The 21,966-nt window shown below is 39.8% G+C and overlaps 1 protein-coding gene across 1 annotated transcript in view; it reads right to left on the bottom strand.

The window, feature by feature from the left end:
- wscd1b (WSC domain containing 1b) overlaps window positions 1-21,966 on the bottom strand; it is a 209,484-nt gene that overhangs the window by 72,706 nt on the left and 114,812 nt on the right. The window contains exons 8-10 of the mRNA XM_050036605.1: window positions 20,749-20,938; window positions 20,130-20,294; window positions 19,823-20,023 (exon numbers count right to left, since the gene is read on the bottom strand). Of these exons, the coding sequence (XP_049892562.1) occupies window positions 19,823-20,023; window positions 20,130-20,294; window positions 20,749-20,938 (556 nt within the window). The remainder of the gene's footprint in view (window positions 1-19,822; window positions 20,024-20,129; window positions 20,295-20,748; window positions 20,939-21,966) is intronic.

Here is a 21,966-nt window from a genome sequence, read left to right as displayed (position 1 = left end):
TCATATGGATTACTGTTAATTTATTATGCTGATCTGTTCTGTACGACATCTATTGCACGTCTGTCCGTCCTGGAAGAGGGATCCCTCCTCAGTTTCTCTTCCTGAGGTTTCTACCGTTTTTTTTCCCCGTTAAAGGGTTTTTTTTGGGGAGTTTTTCCTTATCCGCTGTGAGGGTCCAAAGGACAGAGGGATGTTGTATGCTGTATAGCCCTGTGAGGCAAATTGTGATTTGTGATATTGGGCTTTATAAATAAAATTGATTGATTGATTGAATGTATTGAGTCGATTTACATAGATAATTCACAATCATGAACCTAATCTGGATCTTAAATCTGCTAATTGCCAACTAATTTAACTAAATGTGTTATATTTATAATATTTTGTCATGTTTAGATTACGTGTTTCAAAGGTATCTGTGTATTGTGTACATAACAGAGTGCAATACTAATTAAAATTGTAATTTCCAATAGTGACAAGCAATATTTATGTGCTTTACTATATTTACACAAGCACTACGAGTGGTCAGGAGCAGGAGTAGATCTTGTTAGTAGCTACGAAAAGATCGGAGCTACTAAAATATTGATGAATGCGGACATGCACATAAATTTCCGTCTGCGAACAGTTTACACACAAATTCCTTCTGCTCACGTTTCATGAATGAGACCCAATGTAGACAAACTCATATTTTTGAAGAAAAACCTCAAAATTGAAAAACACATTAGTACCTTCTCAAGAGGTACATAGTTGAACTTACAGACTCAGTTAATCACACATGTGATGCATTGCTCCTAAAGGCACAGATTTTATTTTTTCTTATAGTGTATTTATTTTGTATTTTCACACCAGGAGATGCTATTCAGTTCTGTATTGCCTTTTATTTTTGCATTAGCCTTAGGCTGGAGTAATTGAAACACTCATTATTTATTTTGTAGTATTTTCAAGAGATTTTCAGTTTTGGAACTATTTGAAATTTTTTGTTTGATTTGTGCCAGTATAGAAATATTGCTAATGTGAGGGTATGTTCACTGTTTACATTTAACTGTGTAATACAACATTGGAAATGTCTTATAATGACGTTACCAAAGTTGCCAGTTGGCAAGTGCTACCTGACTACCTCAGTCTATCCCCACAAGAAATTGTGTTTTTTCTTTTCCTCTGTATGAACAGAAAGAATGAATGGTATGAGAACACAATGCATTTGTTTTATGTTTTATTCTCTTCTATTCTATTGCAGTCAATTGGTGTCTGTTCAAAATAAATGAAAAAAAGCTAGTGTAATACATGTGTGACTTTTTGTTGCTTTTTCCCCGTTGTACTGACCCCGTACCGAAACGTGACCCTCACGCCGAGGTACGTACCGAACCGTGACTTATGTGTACCGTTACACCCCTAGCACGCAGGAGTGAGATGGCATATCTATAAAGCCCTGTGAGGCAAATTGTGATTTGTGATATTGGGCTTTATAAATAAAATTGAATTGAATTTAATTGAATTGAATATCCTCCATGGAGTGCGGGCACTGAGATGCTGTATTTCACATTTTATACTACTTCCTTTTTCCACTATGTGGTGCTGGAGAGGACACTAATTATACATCATGTTGCAGACCCCACTGTGTAAATGTCATGTAAATCAAAAGATAAGTGTCTGACAAAACATACTTCCTCTTGGCAGAAGATGGCGCAGTCACCATGACATCTAATGTGCATGTAGCTGGCTTTTGGCCTGGAGCCTTATAAAACACATGAAGTGTGGGGCAGATTGGACTATGTATGATGGAGTTAAAAAGCACTTCCTGTTTCATGGAGGAACACTTTAGTTTGGCACCTAGCCACGATCGCACGGATTGAGGAAAACCCAAGCCTGCAATAACTTTTCATCATTAAGGTCTTTCAATGCACAAAAAAAGTATATTGAAAATGGCTGACTTCCTGTTGGGTTTAGAGCATGGCTCCAAAGGCTTTTTTGTATGTCTTGGAGTATTACGTATGCCTATCAAGTGTCATTACTCTAGGTTAAATGTACTGCGGAAATTCAAAATTTTTTAGGGGCGCTGCTGAGAAAAGTTGGCACATCAAAGCAAAAAAATCACATCAGACAACACAATTTAAGACTTCTGATGTGTGTACTGAGTTTCGTGGGTTTTCAAGCATCCCTTGCCCCTTAAAAACAACTTCCTGTTTTACGGCAAATGAGGCGCTGCCACGGTGACAGCGTTTGATGAAAACTCAAAAGCTTGATTTCTGAGTATCATCAAGGACTTTTTATCAGCAAATTTGACATGGGTCTGATTTACCTGCTAGAAGAGGGTCATCAAAGTATGAAAATAGTCATTATCTGTTGCCAGTAGGTGGCAGACGGAAGTTTATTAAAAATTAAAGGTGCAAGCAGTGTTGGGCCTCCAGCTCACGTAGACAGTTAAAGACAAAAGTTTTAGATGATTTTAGACCCCTCTCCTCTCTTGCTCACAGCTGACAATTTCTCCACATCTGCTCACGTTACTTTCAGAGACACTAGCTCACTTCCTCTTGGAGTTAGGTCAGGGGTGTCAGTCCATGATTTGTAGGTCTCGGTGAGACGAACAAGCTAGTTTTTGTTTGATCTTTCTACGACATTCCTACGGGCTGCAGTGGCCATTTTAGTGTGTCTAGGTGGCGCTAGAGAGCCCATTTTGGCACTTTTGGGGTGAATTTTTTCATTTCATCAAATTTGTCGCACCAATGGGGCCCTATATCATGCAGTAGGTGCCCTTTTTTCCTTTTCGCCCCTGCTCTTCAAACATCCTGAGTCCGTCACTGAGAGGGAGAGACAAGCTGTGTGAGACCAGGCAGATGGAGATGGCTTTAAAATATCTCGAACTCCTCCCTTTTATGCCCAAACCGTGTGTCCAATCGTCAATCTGAGCATACCAACAGAGATACACTCGTCCCGAACGCAGACATATAGGTTTTTATGTTTGTGGTGTCAAAAAATGTGATCTTGAGCGCAAGTTTAAGATGTCTAGCTCACAGCTGACAATTTCTCCACATTTGCTCATGTTACTTTTAGAGGCACTAGCTCATTTCCTGTTGGATTTAGGTCAGGGGTGTCAGCGTGTAATTAGTAGGTCTGGACGAAAAAGCCAATTTTGGTTTGATCTTTCTACGACATTCCTACGGGCTGCAGTGACATGACCATTTTTGTGTGCTAGAGAGCCCATTTTGGTACTGTTGGGGTTAATTTTTTCATTTTATCAAGTTTTTTGCCAGTCCTGACATGGTATTACGATAGGGTCCTACGCGGATGACTTTCTCATCGCTCGGGCCCTAATAATAATCATAATAATAATACTAAGGGGGGAAATAGGAAATATATTACGTTCAAGACAATAAACAAATAAATAAATGAAAATAAAGATGTTTGTATGTATGGTTGGGTTTATTGTGGTGTTTAGAGGATGGTTATCATGGCGGGGACCTGAAGTCATGTACGTGGCTTTGGTTTATTGATAAGTATTGTTTGGGGTTGAGATGAGTTAGAAATGATTTCCAAGTTTAATTAAAGACTGATATATGGTTTGTTTTGTGAGCAGTTATTCTTTCTATTGAAATGTATTCTGAAAGAGAGTTGAGCCAGTGGCAATAGTTAGAGAGGTGAGTAATGGGTTTTTGTGATTAGTTTGGAGGGCTACTTGTGTGGTATCTCCTAGGAGGCAGAGTGATGGGGACAATGGGACTCTGCAGCCCAAAATGGTGGTGAGTTTCTAAGTGACTGCTGTCCAGAAGGAATTAACTGGTTGACAGACCCAGGTGGCATGCAGATAATCATCTGTGCTACCTGGTATGCATTGTGAACAGGTGTCTGTGTCAGCCAATTCCATTTTAAACATTAAACGTTGTAAATTTGTGTCAGTGGTCATAGAGAAGATGTTGTTATTGATTTTTAGTCGGGGTTGGGAGAGAGAGCCAGGTCATTTTCCCATTTTGTGGTTGGGAGTGTTACGCAAGTGTCTGAGATGGATATAAGTTCATAAAGTTTTGAGATGATTTTTTTTTTTGAGTTTTGGATTTTCATAATCTCGCTGGTTAGTCTGGATGGCTGTAGTGTGTTGTTGGTGATGTTAATTTTGGATTTCATTATAGAATTTTAATTGTTGGTAGTGGAGGAACTGGTCTCTCCCAACCCCATACTCCTGGATTAATGTATTGAAAGATATGAATTGATTGTTTTGAAACAGATGATGGAAATGGGTGATTCCTTTTTGATGCCATGATGGAAAGAAAATAGGGGTGCTGAAAAACTGGAAGTGCACGTTGTGCCAAATTGGAGTGTATCTACACGGTGCAAGTGATGATTTGGTGATTTTGTTGGTTTTCCACCAGGCTGTCAGAGTTGTGTGGATTGTGGTATTCTTAGAGTAATTCAGTTTTTGATTGATTGGGGTAGGAAGGGGAGGTCTGCGACTGAAGTTGCTTTGCAATGATTTTGTTCCAAGTCTAGCTAGGGAATGTTGTAATTGTGCTTTTGCGTCCATTTAAATAAATATTGCAATTGGTTTGACAGAAAGTAGTGGAGAAAGTTTGGTGCTTCTAAGCCGCCTTGCAATTTTCTATTTTGTAATGTTGAAAGTGAGATTCTGGGTTTTTTGTTGTTCCAATAAAACTGAGTGGTTATTGAGTCTAGTGTTTTAAACCATTTGTCGATGGGGGTGGTGGGAATCATTGAGAACAAGTTATTAATCTGAGGTAGGGTTTTCATCTTGACTGTAGCTATTTGTCCTCTGAGAGTGAGTGGGAGCTTGGTCCAGCGTTTGAGATCGTCTTCTGTTTTTTTGAGCAATGGGGTGTAATTAAGTTTGAATAACTCCAGCCTGGAGGAAATATTAATGCCTAAATATTTTTTATTGCCAGTGTGAAGTGGAAGGGGGGGATTTTGCGCTGCAGAATCCCAGGTGTGTTCAGACAGAGGTAGTATGGTTGATTTATTCCAGTTTATTGTGTAGTGTGAGATTGTAGAGAAATTGTGATGATATTGAAAGTGTCCTGTAGTGACACGGATGGGTTCTGTAGATATAATAATAAATCATTTGCATATAAACTAATTTTGTGTTGTGAACTGGCATCCTGTATCCCTTTGATTTTATTGTTTTGACATATTGCTGCTGCAAGTGGTTCAATAAAAATGGCAAACAGGGATGGAGAGAGTGGGCATCCTTGTCTGGTTCCTTGGTGAAGTGTGAAGTTTGGTGAAGTGATCCCATTTGTGATTATTGTGGCCCTAGGTGAGGTATACAGTGTTCTTATCCAGTGGATAACGACTCTCTAAAACCAAACTTGTGTAGATTGCGAAATAGAAATTTCCAGTTTCCAATTTTGCTTTTTCACCATCTAATAATAGAATTATGGGTTTGTTTTGTTTTTGTTGTTTTTTTGTTTGTTATCTGAAGCATGTCAGTTTTTGGTGAAGCCTGTCTGGTCAGGGTGGATTAGGATAGGGGTGACTCTTTCTATTCTGGCTGTGAGTGTTTTGGTCATAATTTTTAAGTCAGTGTTGATGAGTGAGAGTGGGCGATAGCTTGAAGGGTGAGTTGGATCTTTATTAGGTATTAATAAGAGTGTCATAACAGTGTTGTGTTGTAGTAGATTTGCCAGATGCTTGATTTGTTACTGTATTAAAAGCTCTCATATTTGAGTTGTTGGATAAGAAGCAGTGTTTTCTTGTGTATGATACTTTCCAGTTGAGTTTTAAGTTGGTTCAATTCATTTTGTATTTGTTCATTGGGGTTATTAGTAGGGATGGGTATCATATAGGTTTAAACGATACTGGTGCCTATTTGGTACTTTTTAAACTGTGCCGGTGCTTAAACGAGTGCTCAAACCGGTAAAATATTAAAAAAATGGAAAACACACAAATCTTGGTCCTAAAACAATGTCTTTTTATTTTAAGGCATTTTCTGACACACACAGTACCTTAAATTCTTAAAAATATAAACTTGAACTCTCAAATTCTTAAAAAATATAAATAAAATGATGTATAAGTAATAAATTAACCAATATAAAATAAATGTCACAACAAATCTCAAATAAAACTATTCTGTATCAAACCTAGCAATAGAGCCATAATTTACCATTACCACCAGGGTAATCTCCATCTTAAACTTTGGGTGCAAAACACAAACACACAGAACACACAATTCACCTAATTTTACAGTCCTTCACGTTTGCTTTCTCTGGCAATATGCGGCATTGTTCCTGACTAATCGTATGTCCAGCAGTGGAGAAAACTCTGATGGGGTTGATGAGGCCTGGAAGCACAAATAGTTTTCTGAGAGAGCAGATGAATTAGGGAGGGTATCCCTCTTGGGATGGGATTGCAGGCAGGCCTTTGTAGATGTCTATCTCTTTCTGCACTTGCTCAGTGATGGACAGAGCTCTGCTTGTTGTCTGAGCTCCCTTGAGAAGCTCTCGGTCTTCATCTTTAAACACCTGTTCCAGGGCTGACTTCTTTTGAGCTCTTCTTGGCTTAATAATACAAAAAGGAGTTTAAGTTTTCTATAGGAAAAAAAGCATTCTAAACTAGATAGTGTGTGGTTTTGATTCAGAACTTCTGAACTTACAGTTTTTTATGCCATCTCCTCCTCCTCCTCATCTTCAACCTCAACTTCTGTCTGAGGGCCCTCTATTGGAGGCTGTAGACACACACACACATTTCCCAAAAACAGCATTACTTTATCACAGAATCAATAACATGAGCATGATGCATTTGAAAATGAGCACTGAGTAGTGAGTACACAGAGAGATACATACAGTGAAATACCTGTGGTGCTGCTGCTGTAGCATTTGCAATTGCTGCCCTCGCCAACCTGTCCCACCACGCATCAGCAACACCTACTTCCAGCCTGCCTTTAAAGCTTTAGTTGGTAATGTTGGAGAGCTAGCAAGATTTGAAAGCGGCACCTCCTCTAAGCTCCACCCCTTCCTCCCCCTCCTGTCAGTGCTCCGTCCAAAGCCACGGCCCCACACAAACTTGAACGTGCACCCTGCAGTAGGAGTCAGCAGCAGGGCAGAGGACAGCCGAGTAAAATAACAAATCCCCCCGAAGCAAACAAATAATTACCTGTCCAACAGAAAGACAGCAACCTCTGCATCACTTTTCAGGCCCCTCAGCTCCCTCAGTTGTCTCCACTGTTCAAAAGCTGCACCCATGTTGATGTCTGGTTTGTCCTCTCACTTTATCCAAAGCCTTTTTCGTCGCAGCCTTTTCTGCCTCCGACTTTCTTTTCTCAGCCTGTTTAGCGGGGCAAGCCGTTACAAGTAATGCTGGAAGTGATACTTTTGGCTGCATTTTCTCTGCCATTGTTCAGCAAACTCCTGCTAACTCGGTATTTCTGCTGAGGAGTGTGCTGAATATTTCCGGCAATGGTGACAAGTGATGAGTGCACGCAGGGAGGAGGGAGGGAGGGACAGAGGGGGGCTCCGGCAGGACGAGACATGAAGGCATCTGATTGGTTCTTTCCATTCGCACCGAATGGCAGGGATTGGTCAGAGTTTTTACATGCTTGCAGCTGCCACAGAGGTCGGATTTTTTTCGTTCCTTTTTCTGAACACATCTCAGGATGGAAGGACCATTTCACCCAGTATAACAAGAAGTGTTTCTGAACAGGATTACCAACTATAGACCGTTTCAAACTGGACAACATAAACATTTAGAAAAATGGGTCCCTTTGTATTTCCTGTTTGAATGTATGTTAACGCAGAAGCTGACAGGAAGTAAACAGGGACCAAAGTTGTTGCTCTAGCAACAGAATAGCAATGAAATGGTCCATAGCTTTAAAACGTGGGTCTATCAGTGTGGCCTCCTGGAGAAAATTCTGGATGTTTTCATCCTGTAAGAAACACATGATTAGTCTATCTAATACTGAAATTGGTGTGGTTTCTCCCTCTGTCTTTGTGAACACAGATATTGTCTGCAAATGTAGAATACCTGATATCTCCCATGCAGATCTCCCCAGACCTTCTGTTTTATTGAAGGGGTGAAACCAGTGTCTCTTTCTGATGTTTTGAAGTGTGCCTCCAGCTTGGTCAGGATGGGGATGATCTGACTGCATGTGGGAGACTTCTCACTTCACACACACAGGGTTGAAGTGTAAAGGCCTTTCATGCAGTTGATGAACTCCTCAGCCTTATCGAAATCATTTTGTTAGCTTTTCTAGTCTGGGAAAAATGAATACTAATGTTAAGACTAGAGTAAATTATAAATGAATTGTTAATTGTTAATTGTTCTCTAGCAAGTGACCCTCTTGTCATTCACCTGTCCTTCTCCATTGGCTTCCTCAGCCGTTGACCCAGAGCAGCTGCCTGAATTGCTTCGTACTGCTCGATAAATCTTTCCACAATCAGGAAGAGGGAGTTCCAGCGTGTATTTACGTCCAGAATTACATTATGCTCTGGCAACTCTTAAACACAAATAGACATTTTCAATTACAATAAACAATTGCTGGCATTATAAACAATACTTTTTGAGATAAGTTATTACATCTATGCTACTCACTGAGGATTCGCTGCTTCTCTCAGAGTAAAGTTTTGCTTAGGGTAGACCACTTAAGCCATACCACAACAACACGGATCTTGGCACACCACTTTGACACTGAAGGGATCTCATACACCCTCTGTATTGCTAGATTTAGTGTGTGGGCGAAGCACCCCACTTTTAAGAAATTCAGATTTTTTTTTAGAGCAACATCCATGTTGCTGGCATTGTACACTGTGGCAGCAATTATTTTTCAACTCAAGTTGAATTCCTCCACAACACTGGCTATCTCCTTGGCCACTACTGGTCCTGTCTGGGACTCATAGACTGCTTCAGTGCTCAGCACCTTCTGTTCTACTCTGTCTCTGAAGATATAGTGGACAGTCACAGTGAGATAGTGGTCTTGTGCCAAACCGGTCCATCCATCACAGGTGATGGCTACCTTGTTGACCTGCCCCAACTTCTGAATGATATTGCTCTTCTCCACAGAATACCATGCAGGAACGAGTATATTGGAGAGGCCATCTCTGGATGGAGGGTGGTAACGTCTTAGCATGGCAGTTCAGCCTACACAGCAAACACTATTTTTACATAACATGACAACATATTTACCTGAATGATGGTGACTCTATGGAAAATGGGTGAAGGCCCTTCACCGCAAATTTTGTGACCGCTCTATGTACTTCCTCCACCTTTTCTTTGGTCAACTGGGCCTTCTTTGCCAGGGTAAAGGGAGTCACTGCTGTAGCTGGAAAGCCAGGGATACAAAATATAAACATGAAATTGCTATGGACAAACACATAGTCTAGCTCTTGTTTTAAACATTTAACATGATATATAGGTCTAGCCTCTTCAGGTCTTCTCTTAAGGTCAACTCTAGTCCTCTTCAGGTCATTAGTATCTGCACAAGTTGCATGCCATCCCCTCCCTCACTTTCTACTTAAAGCCGCTGGTCGGGTAGATGAAAGCACAAGACCGCTATAATAAGTACCCAGGCCCAGACATGTCTGATTCTATTAAAAATATAACATATGTTTAATTACGCTGTCTAATGCTGGTGAAATAACTTAAGTTCATCATTATTTTACATTCATATAGCCTACAACTTGAACAACATAAGATGATCAAAATCAGTAATGTAGGCTAGCCCATCAACCAGCCAGACTGTCATGTATTGCTTAAATGCATAAACTGTGCCGTCTAAATTTGATGCAAGATCCTAAGTTTAACATTTTGCCCTCAAATCTTCTAACTTTTAAGAAAAAGCTGACACTTGGCAGAAATGTCGAACGTAGCACACCGATTGTTAGCTTGGCGTCGCAACGTTGTTTGCTACCTCAGCGTTAGCGCGTTAGTGTGTTAACTTGCTTGCTTACACAAAGTAGGCTAATTTACCACTGACAACATTAAAATACTTACTCGACGACGAAAGGCAGCTACTGTCATCATCATCAGTGATGTCCACAACACAGGCAGCAGGGCTGGGGCTCTCATCTTTACCGGTGGGGATGCTAGGACTGGCCGCAGATAATGTGCTTGGCGAGGGGTCTCACAAGCTATCAAAAACGGTGCACTTTTCAACCTTTTCAGATGCTTGGTTAAGTTCGACGTATTGCCACCCCTACACATAAAACTCTTGAGACATTTGTGGTAAGTCGCAGAGTCTGCATCTTTTAAAGAAAAGTAAAGCCAAACTTGGGAACGCTTTCCCCCCTTGGGCGGCATCTTGACTGGAAGCTCTTCTTCTTCATCTGTCTCTCACTTGCAGTGGCCGCACTGAAATGGGGCACCGAAATTTGCGTTGTTATCCGGTCTTATTACTACCGTATACGTCAGCACCGGTACCATAAATATACTGAGTGTCGGCACCCATCCCTAGTTATTAGTATATTGGTCTGTTAAGAGTTTAATTTGTTGCTCTAAGGTGTTTACCAGTTCCAGTTCTGTTTTTTCTTGTGTGCTGAATATGATATGATTTTACCCCTTAATACTGCTTTACCTGTTTCCCATAACAATGAGTCGTTCATCTCCAGGAAGGATGCCCACTCTCTTTGGATCATGGAGTTAAAATCGGAATCTTCTCAGAGTGATGTATTAAAATGTCATCTTGTAGGAGGTTTGAATTGAAATAAATTCTGGAATGAGACTGATGGAGGGAGGAGAAATATGAATATTCTTTCAATGATGGGTTTCTCAAAGAGATGTCGGCAGAATGATCAGACTGCACATAGAAAAGGCTGGTGAAAACACAGAATATGAAGGACATGAACAACAACATAAACAAACACGAGATGAACAAAGGCAGGGAGGAACACTGGTAAGTGCATGACTGGGTATTACACAGTTTCCTCATGCAAAGGAATATTAGTCATAGGAGGTTGAAATATTATATTAATTCAGTTAATCATTGGTTAATGTCAGTTCATTTATGATACATTTCGATTCATTTCAGTCCGTTCAGTGGAGCCATGGCGTGATTTTTGTGTTTCTGAATAACTGTCCATCTATGTACAGTCTGTCCACTACAAGTGATGCACGTTTGTTATTTTTCCGGTTTTCCTTTAAGATGGGGTGCAGTTTTTTGCGTCGTTCATTGATTTCTTGTGGGTATTGATCGTTTAGTCAGAATGTGGTTCCTTTGAGTTCCTCTCCTTTGCTTTTGACCACTTATTTTTGCTGGAAGTGCTCGAATTTGGCTATGATGGGTCTGGGTCTGTTGTCTGATCGTTTTCCGAGGCGGTGAACTCTGTGGAATGTGATGTTTTGGATGGTGTCGGGTGGTAGTTTCAGTTTTTTAGCAGTGATTCTGGATTGTTGGGTGATTTTTCCGGGATGCCTGCGAAGATGAGATTGTCACGCAAAGAACGGGTTTGTAAGTCCAGAATGGTTTCTTTCATCAGTTTGTTCCCTTTTGTGACAGCGTGCATTTGCTTGGTGAGTGATTTAACGGAGGTCTGTAAGTCCTGGTTTGTTTTTTGAAGTGATATGATGTTGTGAGCAAATTCCAGGCTATTGTGTATGTCGTTAACATCCGTGTGTAGTGAAAATTGCAGGACAAGTCTTTTATTAATGCTGTCCAAGAGACTAACCTCAGTTTCGGAGTTTAGAAGACCGGTGGTGTCTGTTGAGGAGTCCTTCTTTTTTCTTTTCAGAGGGTTTGGTGTGTCCGGTAGGTCCATGCTGTTTTGCTGGTTGTAGTAGTAGTCAATGAAAGCTTCCAAGTCTGTTACGGTCTCCATTGTGAGGTTCGTCTGATTCGGGTTGATAGTATGTGATAGACTGTGGATGCAATCTGGTCCGGGATGTAGACACAAGTCCTGAGATGAACTTTGTTTGATTTCGCTGTGATGTGTTTCTCAGCTGAAACTGTCACTCACCACTGTCATATGCCTGACTGACCTAATTCATATTTTGTACCACATCCTTTTTCCATGAGAGGGCGCTGGAGAACGCATCAATAATATGTCATGTTTCTGTACATCAAATATAGACCACACCATGTAAATTTCAGGTAAATCAACAGATGAGTGTCTGAAAAGACTTCCTGTTGCTCATAGGTGGCACTATGTCTATGACTGAAAATTGTCACATAGACGTGTACAGGGTTGGACTATTATCAAACATGTCAAGTGTGGTGCAGATTAGACCATTTACTCCAAAGTTGTAGAAATTTCATGTCTCATGGCGAGACATTTAAACCTGATGCCATGCCACAGCCACACCATTAAATGCTGACCCTGGAGAATGCATTGATGATATGTCATGATTTTATACATCAAATATAGACAACATGTAAATTTCACATAAATCAAATGATAAATATCTCAAAAGACATACTTCCTGTTGCCAGTAGGTGGCACTATGCGAAATACATAATATTTTCATATAGATGTGTTCAAGGCGGGACCGTCATCCATCCTGTGAAGTTTGGGGAAGATTGGACCATGTATGCTGGAGTTACAAACCACTTCCTGTTTATGGCGACACATGGAAGTTAAAGGCCTTGCCATGGTCACACGGTTTGATGAAAACTCAAGCCTGTATTAAGTTTTTTTCTTCAAGGTCTTTCAGTGGGACAGACCAACATTAGAAGTCGATCAGATCAAATCCCTAGGACAAGTTTGTTAATTTACGAGCCCTGGAAATGGGCAAAAATGCACAAAAGTGGCACAAGTAAATTCAAAATGGCGGACTTCCTTTTGGGTTTGGAACATGACTCCAAGAGGCTTTTTTGTTCGTCTTAGAGTGTTACATGTGCCTACCAAGTTTCATATATGCAGGTGAAGCCAGCTATAGGGGCTGTTTCGTTGAAACTTTGTAGGGGGTGCTTTTGAGCCATCTTGACACATCAAAGCACAAAAATCATATCAGACAGCAGAATTTGGGACCTCTGATGTGTGTGCCACGTTTCATGAGTTTTCAAGCATGCCTTGCTCCTTAAAAACAACTTCCTGTTTTATGGCAAATAAGGCATTGCGACAGTGACAGCATTCGACAAAAACTCAAGAGCTTCATTTTTAAGTATCATCAAGGTATTATGACTTTTTATCAGCAAATTTGAGGTTGGTCTGATTAACCTGCTAGAAGAGGGATATCAAAGAATGAAAATAGTAATTTTCTGTTGCCAGTAGGTGGCGCTATGATGGTGACTCAAAACTCCTCTGTAGAGTTTTTCAGGGTGGGACTGTCATCATATGTGTAAAGTTTTGGAAAGATATGCCCACATGGAGTGAAGTTATAGCAACTTTTGTCATCATGGCGAAACATCGAAATTCGCCGCCAGGCCATGGCCACGCCCTTTGACGAAAACTCACAGTTTTCCCAATAAAGCATCATCAAGGTCTTATGGCTTTTTCTGACCAAGTTTGACGTATATCAGGTCAACTTTGTAGGAGGTGTACATCAAAGTATAAAACATGACATTTTCTGTTACCAGAAGGTGGGGCTATAACTATCACTAAAGACTGACATGCAGATGTGTTCAAGGTGGGACTGCCATCAATCCTGTGACGTTTGGGGAAGATTGGACCAAGTATGCTGGACTTATAAACTACTTCCTGTTTTGTGGGGAGATGCCTAAGTTTGCCGCCTTGCCACGGTCACATGGGTTGGTGAAAACTCAAGCCTGTAATAACTTTTCTTCTTCAAGGTCTTCCGGTGGGACAGACCAAGGTTTGAAGTCAGTCGGATAAAATCTCTAGGACTAGTTGTTAATTTACGACCCCTGGAAATGGCCACAAATGCACCAAAACTGCACAGTAAATTCAAAATGGCTGACTTCCTGTTGGGTTTAAAGCATGGGCCCAAGAGGCTTTTTTGGTACATCCTCGATTGTTACATGTGCCTACCAAGTTCCGTACATGTAGATGAAAGCAACTTTGGGGGCTGTTTTGTTGAAATTTTGTAGGGGCGCAACTGGGCCTTTGCCAGGGCCTTAATTAGAATAATATTGGTGCAAGGCAGCTTCCTTGTGCAACCCCAAAACAGAAGTTGTGTTTCTCAGACACATGATCCACCCTGAACCGCCACGACGGTCTGACAGACTGTTTGGGTTTTTATAATGCAAATAACTCTGTTTAGATAAAACCTACAACGTTTTCTTCCTATGACTTTTCCTAAAAATGTGTCTTGTATGTTTTCTGAAGCTTTTAAGTTACAAAAATGAAGCACACTAGACTTCTGAGCATTTATACCTCAAAATTATACATTTTGATACATACAGGTAGGCTATACATATTGCAAAACTCTGTAAAAGTACACCAAAGCATACATTTTCGTTTCCAAATATTTATTTGAAAACAAAACCATTAATACGGTCAATATAAAAACACATGTTAATAATAAAAAAAAAAAAAACGAATGTAATCTCTACAGTGACCGCGCCAGCCGGCAGGACTGCGGCTGTACCGCTTCCGATGTTCAGTCATTCATTCATTCAATTGCGTGTTCAGTGTGTGTGTGTGTGTGTGTGTGTGTGTGTGTGTGTGTGTGTTAGTATGTCAGAGAGGAGAGGAGTAGCAATAAAAAAATTTAAAAAAAGTTTCCACCAATTATTTCGGTGTTTATTTTTTTTATTCTTAACTTTTTTTTTAATTAAAATACGTAATATAGCCAACAATATTATAGACCAAAAGTTAATCTAATTCATTATTGTAGAATGTATTTAGCAAATCACCACTTTCAAAAAAAAAAAGGCATTATAAAAAGCCGACAAATAGTGTTAATTAATTGACATGAGACATTGGAGAGTCCTATTCTATAGTCTGTAATATTTTTTTTATTTCATCATAACTTCTCGGAAATTACTCAAAAATGCACTTTTTTGTGTGCTTCTGAGCACACGGGCAGACAATGAAGTTACATGACGCTCTGGCAGACCATTGCGGCGCTTGGAGGGGTGCTGTAATCCTGGTGGTCCTAGTGTTAATGCATGTTTTGAACCAGTTTAACTCATAGTCAAAAAGACCAATCACCTTTTCAAGACAATTGATTAAGATGTCATGGTCAGTCATATCAAATGCTGCACTTGACAAGAGTTGAGACCTTATTTTGATCAGAATTTAGTCTCAGGTCACTGATTATTCATTCTTACTAATGAACAGAAGGATGGCTATCGGCCTATAGCTGGTCAGTGCATTTCCATCTCGGTTGGGTTTCTTTAGTATGGGTTTTACAACAGCTGTTTTGAAGGCATCTGGGAAGATGCGTGTTTGAAGACATGTATTTATAATCTTCAGGACTTGACTTGAAACACTGTTTTAAGAAATGCTGTAGGTATAGGGTCGATACAAGAGGTGGAGGATTTACACTGACAGTTCTGTAAAGCTCTGGTAATGTAATACAGCTGAATTTCCCCATGATTACATCTTTTTTACAGGGTTTACTGATGTCATCTGTGCTTACATCAGCAGTAATACCAGCTCTTATTGAAGTTATTTTGTTTTTGATGAGCAATGCAAGTTCCTCACCCTTTGATGCAGAGAACTGCGGACAGGTGGACGCAGTGTTGAGTAGCTGATCAATGGTGGAGAATAATACCAGTTCCCAGCATTTTCGGTGAAAATCTTGGAAAAGTAATCCTTTCTTGCCAGACGCATTGCTTTGTTATGGGCAGTCATCTCTTCTTTGTATATGGTGCAGTGAACTGTAAGCTTAGTTTTCCTCCATTTTCTTTCAGCTGCTCGGCAGATTTTCTTAGTCTCTTTAACACTCAGTACATTTACATGGACAGTTTAATTCCACTTTTAATCGGAATGAAAGGCCATTCCGATTAAACGTGGTCATGTAAATGGTCATTCCGATTGAAAATTAAATCCGATTAAAGGGGGTGGTTTATTCCGTTTGTCATTCCGAATGAAAGAATTTTGTGTGCATGTCTACACTCATTCCTCTTTAAGTTCATTCCGGTCTTTCTGCGCATGCTCGTTTCCTTTCCCTTCTGGCACGATGACGTATATTGCGCGCATAGCAACGGGCTGAGATAGAGCAGTTGGACTCGTTGCACTCACCGGTTTCCATTCGCCACAGCACAGTCTTCTACCTCCCTTCCCCTCCTCAACAGATGAAGCATTAGCAGAACAAGATTGCTGTCGTACTGCTGCTTCAAGAATATAAGCAAAACACGCCCAAAAAAGGCACTAAGAATGGCGTCGTCAAGCATCTTGTTATCCGGAGCAAGGGCTACAGTGTTTTCTTCCGGCAAACGTAAACACTTAACATCCGCCCCACCCCCCATCCAATCAGAAACCTTCCCTGCCCCAAACCTTGTGCAGACCTGAATAAAGGAGATTAAACTGATCTCCCGTGTAAACCCTCATTTGGAATGAATATTTCCCATGTAAACTACCTGGAAAAACTAATTCCGAATGATTTCATTCATATTCATTTCATTCCGAATGAGAAGCCATCATGTAACCGTAGCCACTGTTACTGTTTAACCATGGGGAAATTATGTCAGTCATCCTCTTTTTAGCCTTTAGTGGGGCAACAGTATTTAAAGCAGAAGACGGGGTATTGTTGAAAATTTTAACCATGTCATTTACAGAGCAGCCCTACCTGTATGACTCAAATTATCTCATTATATTAGAAAACTTTGCTTCAACCTTGCCACCTAAAAGTCTCTTTTGAACCAGAACTTCACCTTTAGTTTGTTGAGTTTAGTTTGGCACCAAAAAACACACAGTGATAGCTAGATGGGTTACTAAGATATTGAAACATTGTCAATGTTTACCGCTGTTGTTATTACCAAGTTTAGAATGTTACTATGCTGATGAGTGGCTTTATTTACATGCTGAGTAAGCTCAAAGCTGTCAGGTAGGCCTACATTCATAAACTCAGTAGATGTGGAATCAATCTTTTTGTTGATATGAACGTTCAGGTCTCCATTCAAAATTAATCCATCATATCTAGTGACACTTAGTGGAATCAGCTCTTAGAATTCCTTAAGAAATACTGATGAATAATTTGGTGGCCAATATTATGTAATGATGAGCACTGATAATGCTGCTCAACTGCAAGGTATTCAAACGATGTAAATTCACCCAGATCAATGTCATTACACAAAAACTATGCAGAAAAGATAGCTATAATCCCCGTCCTTTCCTCTTTTGTCTGAGTGACTGATAAAATTTATAGTTTGCAGGACAAGCTTCTATCAGTGTTGCGACACCAGTGGTGAAGCTAAGCCAGGTCTCTCCTAACACATTCAATGCAAATTCTTTTCATTTATCAAATCATTAACCAAGAAGGATTTGTAAGTCAATGAGCTGACATTAAAGCTGTCTGTACTCATAATATATAACATGAACTACAGAGACTGGACATGTGACTGGACATACAAATGAGTGGTGAATACACAGAACATCAAGACAAACAACAACAAAAGAGCAAGAGATACACAAAGACAGAGGCAGTACAGAGCACTTCTTTACACAAAGAGTGATGGAGGGTGAGAGGTTTAAGATATTTCAGTTACCATGGTCTTATTGTTTTGGATGTTTTAGTTAATTTCAGTTCATCTAGAAGAGTAATGGCATGATTCTGGTGTTGCAGAATAATTGTCCATCGCTCTACAGTCAGCCTACTACAAGTGATGCTCCTCAATTTCAGTGGTTTTAAGGTCATTCAAGTCTGTTGAAGATTTTTTTTTTTTTTCTAAGTTTGGGTCCTGTCCTGTTGTTTCGCTGGTAGTGGTCAATGAATATCTCAAGGTCCATTAAATCCTCCACTGTAAGGTTATTTTACTTCGGACTGGTTGTAAAAGGTGTGCTGTAGTTGTGATCTGACCAGAAATGTAGTTTTATTCCTTTTTCGTTTGTCTTACTTTTGTTGTGTATCTTAGCAGTAGGGTGCCACCATGTTGAATCTCGCCTCGACATCCCACTCTTGCAATACTCACACTGCCATTCCTCTTTTCATCTCTCTGTAGGTGATGGAAACTATACCACTGGTTACAGGAACAATCCCATTTTGTTGTGAGTACATGTTTAACACACAATTGTTGAAGCCACAAATTAAGCTCACTCTGTTTTTTACTAACATTACAGACACAGACAGCGCAACATGTACCAGAGCTCCTCAAAGACAATTTTGAACATGCTAATATTAGTTAAATATCTGTTATAATCAAAGCCGTATTTGTTAAATTGAAGGAGAATTACTTTCAAAAAGAACTAACATTGGTGGTTAGCCACTAAGATTGGCCACTGGTACTAACCGAAGACACTAAATGCAACTACCTGTCTGACTGCTACTTCCGCTATCTCACTGGAAGATGCACCCATAATAATTTCTACAATAGCACCCTCAGGAATTAGGTCGTTAAATGATAGAAACATGAAAGTATAATGGAAGTATGTTATCATTAGTCATACTTCTACTGTTATTATACACATATGATTATTGTCACATACATATACTATCAGATGTTAATATTTACTTTCAACATATTGTACCACAATAGCCAGAATTATAATTATAATATTATTACTTTCATTAATGTTTTTGTAAGCTATTAACATTATTGTCTGTCCTGCATCTCTCTCTGTCTCTTTCTCTCTCTCTGTCTCTCTTTCTGTCTCATTGTGACTTATGGATTACTGTTAATTTATTATGTTGATCTGTTCTGTACGACATCTATTGCACATCTGTCCGTCCTGGAAGAGGGATCCCTCTTCAGTTGCTCTTCCTGAGGTTTCTACCGTTTTTTTCCCATTAAAGGGTTTTTTTGGGGGGAGTTTTTCCTTATCCACTGCCCTGTGAGGCAAATTGTGATTTGTGATATTGGGCTTTATAAATAAAATTGAATTGAATTGAAAATTGAAAGTCCTTGAAGACAGTTGACAGATGAACATTTTGATATTTGAATGGTTTCTGTAGCTCAAAGTATGAGAAGCTGCAGTCATTTAAAAAATGTACGGTTAAATAAGAATAAGAAGAATAAAGATTTTGATCAAAACTGTGTGAATGCGAAATCAGCATTTACAATAAGAATATGTAAACATCAGGTACACAGAATAAGAGCCTAAATATGGTTATAAATGTCTCATGCTTTCTTTCAAACATACAGATGGTATTTTAAACAGATGATTACACTGAACAGCAATAGTATGTTTTTTATTTACTCATGTTGTATATTGTACCAGCTTCTAAAGCATAAAATAGATATGTTTTTTGTATCCTGTCTAATGCTTTCAGAAATATTGCCACTACTGGATGCTAAAGTAATGCCACTTTTGACTTTTACTATTTATTAAAAAGTCTCTCCATGTCACTAAATGTGAGGCAGCCATCAATGAAATCCACTTCACCTATATGATGTAGCCACACTCTCAGGCATCTTTGCAAACACTACAAATCCGTTATTTAACAGGCTTTGTAAACAAAAATTACTTTGTCCTGTTTTGGTAACAGAGAAATCACAGCAAAATTCATATTGTGTGGCACTGACTGCTTGACAACAATGTCATTTATAAAAAAATTGAAACTGAAATTGAATACTCTACAATACATATTCATATATATTATTCAGCAGTTTACTGGATAATACAACTACTAATAAATATGTCCCATAGATCTCAAGAGCCCACGCTCAACACTACACACTACACTACTCATCAACAATACATCTGCCGAGTTTGACGTCCATTGGATAAACAACTGTCAAGTAAATCAACAGACAGACAGACATACACACAGTACAGAATCTTTCCATTTTAGTCAGATGAGCAGTGTTGGAGATGGCTTGATTTATATTGCCAATGACTGCTTCACTGTGGCAATTTTTTGTATATGACTAAAAAAAATTGTACAGTACCTTTGCTTTTCCACTGTGCATCTGTAGCGTGTCCTAGATGTCCCGCACACTTACGGTTGAATTCAGCCATGAGGGAGCGGTAAGGGTTTCGAATCAGCAGGATGGCAGAATCGAACATTTCAATCTCCCTCTGGCCGCTCTCGTGGGTCTTTATGCAGATGCTGCGGCCACTCTTCCAGTAGTCCTTCTCTCCTTTGAAACCTGGTACCGGTAAATAAATTAATGGATAAGGGTCAGCTGTGACGCAATATTTCACAGAGCACTCATTTAGACGTTCATTTGAGCAGTGGTGAGGTGCCCTCCCCACCTTTGTTGTACAGTGTGCCATCAAAATAGAAGCTGCCAGTGTAGTAGCCAGTCACAAGCTCAATCAGGTGTCGTACCCAGGTGTTGCCTGCACCAGGAAAACTAGAAAGAGCCACAAGGGAGCTGGATCTCTGAGGCAGAAACATCCTCTCTTTGCATCTGGAGTCTAAAAGAAGATTTTGTTGTTGGGTATAGTTACAAAACAAAGCAGAGCTGGACTAGATCAGTATGCATCAGAAAGTGTGGATGCAGAGAGCCCAAAACTGATTCATTTTCACAACACAACACAACACAACACAACACAACACAACACAACACAACACAACACAGAACAAGTCAAATGTGACCCAGATTACAGCATGGTTGCAAGAAGGCAAAAAATGAAACAGTTGAGATTACTGGTGTGATCTGTACACTGCTTTCAAGAGCAATTTCCTCGTCACTCAGTTTCACTATAGAAACAACACTACATTCATGCAGTGTCACAGAATAGACCACTCTTAGCTGAGGATCTTTTTACAGACCATTTTAGAGGAGGAAACAGAGGCTGGATATTTAATTGCTTTGTGTGATCCGTGAAAATGACTGATACAGCGGGAAATTATTACATCGTCTCTCACCAAGCACTGGCGTGTGATACACCTGGTAGTGGTCATGCTCAATGGATGCTGTGGGTGTGGAGTCGCTTGTGTGATTCAGCCCAGTGTTCCCCAAACACTGCTGGTTGTCAGACTGCTGGTTGAGGCCGAAAAGAGAGGACATCCACGTACACAAACAGTGGGGCTCCTTGAACACAGCCAGCGGAAGCTCCTATAAACCAAAAAGCACAAATGTTCTCCATGTATTTATACAACTCATCATAATTATTTTTCTCTCTGAAGATCCATATTGTCAGCTCAGTTCAGCCAGAGTGTCAGCATCTCTCCATGTTTTAGTTTTGTTCATTATTTCTTTCCCACTTTTCCACTTTTAGATCAAAATGCTCAATGTCAAAGCACAAGGACATAAAACTGCAGTAAAAATCTGAGAAAAGTTATGCATAATCACACATGCATGCATATATATAAACATACATACATGCACACACATCACAGCATGATAATTATTCACAATCCATTCACCTTCTGATGATCTACAATATTTCTATCAGCCATTTTTGCTTTCAGAGAAGACATAGCTGCATCCAGTAAGATCTCAGTGCAGGATCCAGACTGAGAAGTCTGCTTCTCATTAGAGGCACATTAAAATTATTGTATTAATTAATATTCAGCAAAATCCAAGGAGCTCTTTGCCCTTATATGTGATCTCCTAGTAGTGGAGACAGCTCTCTGAGCTGTGCAGTGTCTATGAAGTGGACAACCACCAGTATAGTACAGATAAACTTTATTCCAGACTCAAGTCCATATACAAAAACACAGACAATACAATAAAAACAACACAACAAGTAGGTTTAAAAGACATACAGGCATCTATTCCAGTGCTTCCAGAAGTATGACAAATATTTTGTGTCACTTTGTGCAGGCACCGCTAGGGCCATAATGACTCCATTCTTTGTCGACACATAAAACTGTAAATAAACTTTCTAAGAACAGCATGAAAAGTGGACACATCACTGCTGACAAACATATGGCTTGCACTTGTCCATCTTGGATGCCTGAGTAAAATCCTAAATGCATTATTATATGCCACCTGGATTTTTTTCATTTTTGCAGCACTGTACCTGCACCACAGGTGTGCAGTATACAATGAAGTACAATATGACCTAAACAAAGCTATCTTGACATCATCAGTACACTTATTAAATTTTTGTGCAAGCATGTTGGCTTGTGCATAGAGTT

This window comes from Epinephelus moara, chromosome 3, assembly GCF_006386435.1.
Source record: "Epinephelus moara isolate mb chromosome 3, YSFRI_EMoa_1.0, whole genome shotgun sequence".
NCBI classification, from domain to species: domain Eukaryota; kingdom Metazoa; phylum Chordata; class Actinopteri; order Perciformes; family Serranidae; genus Epinephelus; species Epinephelus moara.
Note: the sequence above shows the minus strand (reverse complement) of the source record. Positions and strands in the feature narration are given on the sequence as shown.